Genomic DNA, 10,575 nt, shown 5'->3' with positions numbered 1-10,575 from the left:
CAGAGTGATAGATCACTTGCGATCAGTGAGGATCACTGATCGAGCGTGATCGCTTATCTTATCTATTCTGCTGGTCCTGACCGCCCGGGTCACCTGCCCCGCGGTACCATGCCTTGATTTCGTGACAAAGCGGTTAGGAAGATAAGATAGGCAGAAAATATATAGACCCTAGAATTGCTGTCTAAGTTAGTAATCCCTTACTATAGATTACTATACTCTATAGCAAGGACTTATAAAGGATTACTATAATCTATTATAATCTATTGTCTATATATATAGATATATATCTACCCTTAGATACCTACCCTAGATAGCTCTTTAGTATTTAAAGTATCTCATTTAATAAAGTACCTTTAAGTAAAGCTATCTTAGCTATAATCAACTACTAGTGCTTAGTAGCATCTATCACCTACTGCTTATATAAACCTACATACCTCCGGTTCTATAAAGTAGTTGTACCTCTTAGGATTAAGGATTGTTATAGTTAGTAATAAGCTCTGCTAAGTAATAGCTTTTAAAGACAACTAGCTTTATAATATTATTTAGAATGACTTTATAACTACTCTTATAATAGGTATATATATTATTATTAAATAGAGTAGAATTAAGGCTATCTAATAAGATATAGAAAGCCTAGATATCTATTATTAATAAGCTATAATTATAGTTTAAAAGTTTCTTATTAGTCCTAATAAGTGATTTAAGAACCACTTCTAGCTAATAAAGCCATAATTTAACTAGCTTATTTACTGGCTGTAAGATAATACTCCTCTAGCTAGTAGGTGTTAATTAATAGTAGAAGGCAAGATACTTTACTTTCTTTAGATCTATATAAATAATAGCTCTTAGAGAGCTATAGCCTATTAATTCTATATCTATTAGTCTATAGTATTACAAACTATAGCTAAGATCTTACCCTACTTTATTAAGCTTTATCTAGCTTTTATTAAGCTAAAGGTAGATAAATAGGTTGATTTAGATATTATAAGAAACCTTAAAATCAGGGCTTTTAAAGGATGTATTAGAGCTATAGATAGGATATATATTCTAATATATATTCTACTTAAAGCATAATATAGCTAGAGAGACTAAAAGAATAATATTAGTTAAAATATACTGACTACTATCTATATAGATAGCTACTTTAACTATATACTAGCTAGTATAGAGGGCTTAATAAATAATACTACTCTATTATTATAGGCTATAGACAGAAAGCTTTAAGTATTAGCTAATAAATATTATATAACTAATATAGGCTTTAGTAATTATTAGAGCTTTATAATACTCTTCTTAAATATCTAGTACTATCTTAAGGACTAGTAGAATATAGCTAACCTACTCTTAATATAGAAGAAGCTATATAATCTTTAGTATGTCTATATTAAGATTATTATTAAGCAGGCCTTTAGTATATTAAAGCATTAGTTTAAAATTATTTATAGTAGTATATCTAAATATTTAATTTAAGTATAGATAGATATTATCTATATAGTAATAGCCCTCTATAACTTTATTAAGATAAGTTATAAAGCTAAGAATAAAGAGGAGATAGTAGAGGCTTAAGATTAAGATCCTATAGAGCTCTAGATGACTATAACTACTAATAAGAAGCTATAAGAGATTAGATATATTATTATAATCTAGTTATAGAGATAGTATTAGAAGAAGTTAGCTAGATGTTAATAGATAGACTAGAGGCCTATAAAGCTTCTTAATTCTAGCTCTATTTAATAATCTATAGATAGTGATTCTCCTCTATTATAGTATTCTAAATAATAGCCTAAGTTAGATCTTTAAGTTTCTCTATATAATAATTAATCTAATAAGTAGAATAGTAACTAAAGAACCTCTTAATTAGGCTGTTAATAGTAGTAGAGATATTATTAGTATTAAATAGGTATAAGATAGCTATTATAGTAGTTATAAAGCTATTACTAAGGGCAGCTAGATTATAGAAGAAGATAGAAGAGGTTAGATTCTTATAATATCTTTTATTAGAGATTTATTTAAAGAGAGGTGTCTCTAATTTACTAGAATTTATCTATAAAAGCTTAATATCACTCTTATCTAGTAATTTAAGAAAGATATCTAGATTAAAATTATAGTATCTTTTAATTACTACTCTAATCTATATATATAAGAGCTCTTATTAGGATAAGGTTAATAGACTAGCTGATAAATTAGTATATAAGCTAGCCTCTTTAATATCTCTAATTAAAGCTCTAATAGCACTTTTACTATAGAAAACCTCTTAATATATATCTATATTATTAAGAGATATAATCTATAGTTATTTATAAGAATGAGTGATTATTAAATATTAAGTAATAAATACCTTCTAGATCTTATTACTAGCTATAAGAAGACCAGTAGATTTATTATAAGATATCTTTAATCTAGCTATTAATATCTTTTAGATTCTAAAGTACTTCTTCTTATTATTATACTTATTCTAAATAGTTTAGGCTATAAGTAGTCTCTCTAGAAATTTTACTTATATTTACTTATAGATTTAGTTCTAGACAGACTCTAAATCCTTTTTTTTTATTAAATTTAAGAGCCTATTATATCTAGCTTAGAGAAAACAATCTATAAAAGTAGTTGTTATCTTAAGTAGAAAATTATCTAGCCTAGATCTAGAGATAGCTAAGGATCTTAATTTTTAATAATTAGATTCCTAGAAAGATAAGATAAAAGTAATAATAGATATTATATTATAAATAGCTTTATCTAGGGTTATTAATTTAGAGATAAGGCTTTAAATAGATAGGAGAATAGAAGGAAAATCATCATTAAATTCAGTTAAATTAATATTTTTATATTTATTAGAATCTAAGAAATCTTAAAGTATAATTATTACTTAATTTAGAGATATAATAATAGAGATATCATAGAGTAACAGTCATAAGAATCTATAGCATTATAGAAAAAGTAATAATAATTGTAAAAATTTTCATAGGATATATAAGGATATTTATCAATATAATAATGGTGCTGGGAGACGACTGGTGGAGCAATTAACAGGCTAATTTATTAGAGGACTAGCTCTATTTTTAGTGGCTTAGCATCTACTTCATGTTTTTATACATCCCCCTTTATACCGCGTAACCACTGATTTAGGACGGTCGTTTTATATGCATCTGGGCCTAAGGCTTGCTTTTAACTAGGTACCTAGGTAGCGCATGCAGTCCCCGGTCTGGTTCGGTCCATGCTCCGCAAGTGATACCAGACAACCAGACACTGGGCATGCACGGGATTGCACGGGATAATTAAGGACCAGCAACACCAGGTCAATATTTCAGATAGTTCGGCTTCAGCATTAAGCGTGCCGTACTTTGTAGCTAACAAAAACGGCTATGGATACTTGATAGATGCGAGGAGGATGTGGCAGCAGGATCAAGGGAGAGACAAAACCTCCACCTTCTACCGAGATCTGAGTAACATTCCAGGGCTCACTGGGCTCAATCCAGCATTGTGTCCGCTCGTTCATTCGCCTGGGAAGTCGCCCGGTTTTCTCAGCAAAATCATGCAATTTCTGAAAGGCGAGGATGAAAATCCCACTTCCCAAGACCCCTATTGTGGGCGTACGTAATGATGTTTCGGCTGGGGTCATCAGGCAAAAGCTGATCTTCACGCTCTAGGAAGCTAAACCTTACGTACCTACTCGGTAAGAATCGACAGACGTTTCCGAAGCAAAGGTACCTTACGCAAGATGAGGCGAGTCCCTTATCACAACCGTCCTCAAAAATATGCACTGGCATGAATGACAAGCCGGATTTCTTCAGATTCAACCCTATGTCAAGACTTCTCGAGCCATCAACAAGATGAGAAACGTGATGATGACCAGTATCTCTTCTGATACCGTCAAATGGTCCTGCTGGTCCTGCAGAACTTGGAGACTACCTACCTAGGTACTTAAAAGCTCACTATCCTCAAGACTCCGCCCCCGCCCGCCACACTAGGGAGGAATTGGAATGTTCCTGACAAACAGACCCTGCAGACCCAGGTGCCAATGTTCGCCTAGAGCCTTCGGTGGAGCCACCAGCTAACTGAATTAGTGGAAAGAAAGGACTTCGTAGCAATCGAGTCCGTGGATACCTGGAGATCTTCTGAGCACTTCACGACAGGACATGCTCCCACACATAATGATATCTGCGCTCACGAGTTCTTCTTTGTCCTTCAACTTACTCGCACCGGAGTCCGCAAAAACCTCTTGTATGTCAATGTGTTCATAGAAGAAGAAAGCATGCCCGACGGCGGCAAACCCAATCAAGGACCCCCACCATCGAGCTCCCGGACGACCCGGCCCACGGCATCGCCGGGGACGGGCGTACCGGGGCCTTACGCAACGGATCTCGACATCACCAGCACTGCTTTTGAATCAGATTTAGCAAAAGCTCATATCCCCGCGCCAATTGACTCTTCGCATCAGGCCCAGGTGCGCCGGAGCGCGCCGCAAAGCCCTACAGGAGAACGTTCAGGTAGACCCGGAAGTCCGCTGTTTTCGTCGCCTCCGCCTGTGGTTATCAGCAGGCCGGGGTCGCCAAACTTGCCATCTGGCCATGATCTGCTGGGGACACCACCTGTTAATGCGCACGGTACGCGTGATGCGTCGGACTGTCGTTCATTAAACACATCGGTGACCGGGCGGTTCGATAGCCCTATCAGCAGACCAGCCAGCAGCCATGGCTATGCGAGAAGGACCACTACAGCCAGGACGACAGCTGAAAGGCCAACGAGTTGGTACGGTGGCAGTCTTACCGTTCCTCCCGAGACAGCAGGTGCGCAGACAGTATCGCGGCCAAACCTCAGCCGCTCGTCCGCCAGCTACGATCATACATCGAGAGGGAGCGGGGCACTGGGACGGCCGGTTTCGACTCCGATCCTGGATGCATTCAACATGCGCTTTCCACGTCGACAGGAATTGAGCGTGCTCGACAGACCAGTGAGTATGCAGGACATGGGAGCCATAGCGGATGAGTATCGCATACCGGACACTTCCCACCTCCGCCACGTAGCGCATGGAGGGCATGGAGCGCGGGAGTCCATGCCAATTTCTCAACCCCAGCCACCACATTCTATGGCAGGTCTGCCGCAAGCAGCCCCGTCACCGTTTCTCCCACACCAGGATATTCTTGTCACCTTACAGAGTCGACCGGTCACTCCAGAGATCCCAATTCTCGCCGTTCCCGCGGCTATATCTCGAGAGACCAGCTATGGTCAGCTGCCTGCAAGGCCCCTAAGCAGTCAGAGTCACAAAGGGCATATACAAAATGTTACAAATCCCGCTAGTTTTTCAGCTGTCAAGGACCCTAAAATCCCTTTGAGGGTCGACACATCTTACAAGCACAACGACAGTAGCAACGGAACACATCATGGCTACTCCAAGTCCGCCTCAAACATCCCCTCTCGTCCGCGAAGCTGGTACGGGCCCCAGGACTCCAGAAGAAGTTTTGAGATGAGTCCTTTGGCATTACGCTCCGAAAACGCATCAAGCATCGACTTGGCAGCCCCTTCCACCCGAAGCCAGACACCGAGCGGTACGAGAAAGTTCCGCGCGGTCCCCTTCCAGCCGGACGAGAACTACAGACAGCCCAGCCGGCCGTCCACTCCGGGTTCGCCGTATGCCCGCTCAGCAACGCACAGCCCACGGCCGAGCATGACCCGACCACGCAGCAGCATCGAGCTCCTAGCGCGAGAGCTGCCGTACCAATCCGGAACTTCCACGGCCGCTAACACGACATCCACAACTTCGACTCCAGGCGGGTCCAGAAGCGTCCCGGTATCACTCCATCATGCACTACCGCAGGAGGACTACTACCCCGCCCGGCCGCACTATACCGACACCACGCCGACCCCGTCTCAGTCCCGCCGCGGAAGTATTCAAACACCCCTCAACGACAGCGGACGGTCGACCCCCACACCGCCGGTCCAGTCGGCATACGACCGCAGCCTCGCAGCCATTGCGGTGCCCTATCAACCGCCCGAACTGATGGACTCGCAAAAGCCCGGCATCCCGCCGGTGCGCCCTGCTGACAGGGACCGCGAAGTAGTCAACACCAAGAACGGGTGCTGTGGCATGTGCAACGTGTCAAGCCTCGCGGCATGCGGCGGCGTGGTCGGCGGGTGGGTAGGGACCTTTATTACCATCTTTACGGTCGGTACGCTAGCTGGTAGCATCGCAGGGGTGTGTCAGGGGTGTTGTTCATGATATCGAGGCATCAGCAGCAGTAAATGCAGGGGGATGAAAGTGGAGAGAAAGAAGTCGCACACTCGAGCACGCCATGTTCAGTCATAGCATTAACCCGCACCGGCTTATAGATTTCGATTCAAGACCATTCGACTGTGCAGTACTCGAAGATATATGAAGAGCCAATGGCCACTGAGAGTTTGGTGTCACATGGCTGGAAGAGATAAAATTAGATCACAATAGAATGTCTCCGTATTCAAGATTCTATATGTTGCAGTGCTGAGTGTACAGTTAACTGCTGGGTATCTTGCTCTAGTCTCTGAACAGTGGCTGTCTATACGTGTCAGACATATATTTGTCTCTCCTTCCGGTAGTATCATATTTATTAGACTTGTCAAGAGTCTCATTTTCTCCTTTATCATTGTCATCGCCCTGCCACACTTGAAGTCACAAGCTTTAATACACCGCCTATCGACTTAACCGCGATCAGCACCGTCCTTGTTAGCCGAGTTGTCCTCGTTGACCGTGCCCTCGCGGCTGGTGCTACCGCTTTCGGGGCTGATGAACCCTCGCTTCTCGGTGTCACCGCCGGCACCAGCAGCACCGCCCAGAACACCGCCAGCGACAGAGTTGTCACCCTGCGAGGCGCCGTCACGGATCAGGCCGTACTTGAGCGCGTAAACCTCGATCTCCTCGTGGGACAGCAGCGGCAGATCCTCGGCGGCCTTGACGTACGAGATGTTCTCGGCGTAGCCCTTGGCGAAGATGATGTCGATCTCCTCCAGGGAGCGCCGGGCCGTCTCCGGGTAGAAGAAATAGATGATGGGAATGAAGCAGGCGTTGACTGCGGCGAAGAAGAGGTAAGTGCCCCAGTCGATGCTGTTGATCATGATCGGGGTGACCATCACGATGAGGAAGTTGAAGAGCCAGTTAGTGCAGGTGCTGACGGCGTTGGCTTTGGCTCGAGTTTTGACAGGTGAGATTTCCGCTGGGTAGAGCCAAGGCAGAGGCAACCACGAGGCTCCAAAGCAGGCAATGTAGGTGAACAGGCCGACGGCGGCGCCACGGGGGTTGAGACCAGACTTGTTGATGAGGCAGGCAAAAGTGATGACCATGCTGAGGCATTGGCCGAGAGTTCCCCAGAGGAAGAGCTTGCGGCGGCCGACACGTTCGATAACGAACCACGAGGTGGTGGCAAAGATGGCGTAGATGATCATGTTGACGCCACCCATTAACATGGCCATGTTGTGGTCACCCTGGGTAATGGAGCGCTCGAAAAGAATGGGGAAGTAGTAGATGACGGCGTTGCAGCCGCCAATCTGCTGCATAAGCTGGCTGCTGGCACCGAGCAGGGCACGGCGTAGGTGCTGGGTAGGACCACCGGTGGTGAGGGCCTTGATGGGGGTCGACTTTTGGGCATTGCCGGAGGCCCGGATGCTGTCAATGATCAGGTCACGCTCAAGGGCAGTCTCGCGCGAGCCGACGTCGTAGCCTCGGAGTGCCGAGATGACGACCTCGGCCTCGTCGTAGCGCTCGTGGGTGAGAAGCCAGCGCGGGGACTCGGGCAACCAGATCATGGGGATGGAGACGATGAGCGCGAAGACGATCTGGAAGGCGATGGGGAAGCGCCAGGTCAGGTCAGCAGGGCCATAAGAAGCACCATAGTCGATCCAGTAGCTGACGACGGTACCAAAGGCGATGACACCACCCTCGATGCAGATAAGCAGGCCACGGTTAGATGTCTTGCTGCACTCGGCCTGGTACGTTGGGATGGTCGATGTGTTTATGCCGTTCCCGACACCCATGACGACTCGGCCCACGATAAACTGTGCAAGGGGTGTCGCATGTCGTCCCGCAGTGATCTGAATAATGACACCAAGAATCATAATAACGCCTCCGATGATCATAGCACGGCGTCTACCCAGCAGATCACCAACAGCAAGGATGAACATGGCGCCGATCAGGCAGCCGATTTCGTAGATGGCGGTAACGGTGCCCTGCATAGTAGGGTTGTCACGGGTCGCCTCGAACATGTCGTTGAAGGGCTTGGCCGAGATAATGCCAGACATGACACCCTGATCATAACCGAAAAGAACGAACCCAGTCGTCGCAACGGTTGACACGGCCAGCGACAAGGGCCGGCCCGTCAGGCCCATGAAGGTGGGAGGGCTCATGTTGAAATTTGATTCCGATTTTCTTGTTACTTCGTAAACAAGCACTGTGGGCGCTGAGTGATTTGATAACACAAGAAGCAAGCTGTGTTTCTCTCAAGGTGGTCTTGCCAGCCGTGGATACTAGCCCTCCGGAGACTCAGCCAGAAAAGAGAAGTAAAAGGAGAGTGAAAGATCACCAGAGGATCGATGTGACAGGCAATGCAAGATGCCACGAACCCCGAGGGATGGGGTTGAGGGGAGATGCGATCATATATGTGTACGACAGGGCGAGCAAACACGGCATCTGGTATTACAGTCTCACCAACATCCACAATAAAAGGTCTGCGCATATTGAGGGCGTATCCACGGTGGGGAATGCACCCTTTTGCCTGCCAAGTTTGGCATATCTAGCCAATCTTTATGGCAGCTGAATGCGTGTGCATGTGCCACCAACGAGTGTGCGAGTGTGCAAGTGTGCAACAGACATGTGAATCCTTGCCTAGCCAAGGGATTACTCGTGCGATGCGGTCGGCCGAAGTGACGTTCCCTGCTTGATAGTGGAACCTAGGGATCCAAATTAAATCTTTGCAAAAGACAATGGGCGACCAAATGATGATGACCGGTCCCACATCTGGAGACGAGACGAAAGAGTTTTGCACGAAATGCAGGCAGTATGCAGAAGACGGCGGCGGGACGCTACGCTGCTGGAGTTCCAGCCACCCGCCAGGAACGGACAGATTCACGGGGAAGGGAAGAGTGAGGATCTAAGGATTTGGTCCAGCCAGTCAGTATCACACTCGTCCGGAGTAGGTGAGTGAGTGAGGGTTTCACTGTTGCAGCGGAATGGATCCCTATGACCTCATCGGTGTGGAACGACCTCCGTTCGGCGTCTCCGCTGGAAGAGAAGTTCTACCGCTACTTGTCCTTGTAGAGCTCGTGGAACGGAAAATGTGGAGTGAGGGTGGAAAGGCAGATAGCAGATAGGCATGGCTTGCCTGGACTAGGGCGAGATCTCGAGTGCTGGTTCGGAAGCATGTACCTAGAAGCGTTTTCTTGGGCTAGGTAGCCTTGGTCCCTTTGAGGCGACTGAACCGTGCATGGCTGTCGGCAAAATGGCAAAGAAGGGAATGCTGAGGATCAATAGGTGGGAATGGTGATCTGCACGGCAAACGGACAAAGGTGGGTATCATCCGGGCCTAAGCTTTTGGTAGGGCATCTGCCAAGACGAAAACACATTCTTAAGTAAGGAAAAGAGTTTTCAGTGCCCGTTTGCCATCATCCTAGGACGGGACTTGGCCTCCTCATTGCGTCGTGCCCAATCAGAGCACGCATTCCGCTGTACAAGTACTTGTACAGTGGAATCCCTGACCTCGCAAAGACTCGCACATGGGATGTCAGAGATCTGCCCTATCACGGACAAAAACAGAACGCTGTCCCGAGGCTTAGTGCGAGATGGCTCCCGGTAGTTACTGATGACGTTGTGAAGCCATCATCCCTAATCGGGTATTCCGTGTCCAACCGTGGGCTTGTGCCTCGGTACAGATCTGGCGAGGACTGCATAAAGCAGCACCACCTTGGAGCGGCCAACGCCGCTTCCTCTCCTCACATGTCTCCGCATGTTCTCGCCTCGCTTTGACAGCAAGACTTTAGCTCGCTGATGAAGTGTGACGACATGGTTCGGAGTGCGTGCCAGTGCCTCCTATGCCTCTCAACCCAGCGTCTTCCCAGTGAAGTGCGGACATGATAAGGCAAAAGAAAGCGAAGAAAGAGTCTTCGGTCCGTCTCAGTGTTTATGTGGAGGAGTTTTGAGCGCTTATGCTTGCTGGGAACCATAAAAATCTGGGGCGCATTGACGTACATTTCCACACCACACACCACATCCCTTTTTCCGAATCCACCGCGACAGTGTTGGCGGGCCGCAGCATGCCCGACAGAGCTTGTTGACCGTGCTTTGCCGGGCCGGGAGATTAGTCTCCCACTTTTCGTGCTCCGTACCTGACCCGGGTCGGCCTGAAGGCATTCCCACATCGCTGCTGCGAACTTGCGGGTACGGCGTGGTCCCACCCTGACTCGTAAGGTCCGTCGCCGGCCAACCTGCTCCGTCTCGTGAGCCCCGTTATACTCCAATGGTGATATCTCGGCTCCTTTATGATGAGCCAGTGGAGAACATCGACAGTTCTGACAGGAAACTACTCATTTCATGATGTCAAGTCTGGATGAGGCAAGTAA

At 46.5% G+C, this 10,575-nt stretch overlaps 2 protein-coding genes across 2 annotated transcripts; one reads left to right on the top strand and one right to left on the bottom strand.

The window, feature by feature from the left end:
- Nucleotides 1–3,529: 3,529 nt before the first annotated feature.
- On the top strand, nt 3,530–6,420 carry E0L32_012021 (uncharacterized protein; the record flags this gene model as incomplete). Its single annotated transcript, XM_031134816.1, has 3 exons — nt 3,530–3,587; nt 4,062–6,190; nt 6,355–6,420. The coding sequence occupies 3 exons, from the start codon at nt 3,530–3,532 to the stop codon at nt 6,418–6,420; spliced, it is 2,253 nt and encodes a 750-aa protein (XP_030999405.1).
- Nucleotides 6,421–6,669: 249 nt separating this feature from the next.
- E0L32_012020 (uncharacterized protein) lies at nt 6,670–8,367 on the bottom strand (the record flags this gene model as incomplete). Its single annotated transcript, XM_031134815.1, has 1 exon — nt 6,670–8,367. The coding sequence occupies one exon, from the start codon at nt 8,365–8,367 to the stop codon at nt 6,670–6,672; it is 1,698 nt and encodes a 565-aa protein (XP_030999404.1).
- Between the last annotated feature and the right edge of the window lie 2,208 nt (nt 8,368–10,575).

This window comes from Thyridium curvatum, assembly GCF_004353045.1.
Source record: "Thyridium curvatum strain D216 chromosome Unknown NODE_130_length_63205_cov_82.165224, whole genome shotgun sequence".
NCBI classification, from domain to species: domain Eukaryota; kingdom Fungi; phylum Ascomycota; class Sordariomycetes; order Thyridiales; family Thyridiaceae; genus Thyridium; species Thyridium curvatum.
Note: the sequence above shows the minus strand (reverse complement) of the source record. Positions and strands in the feature narration are given on the sequence as shown.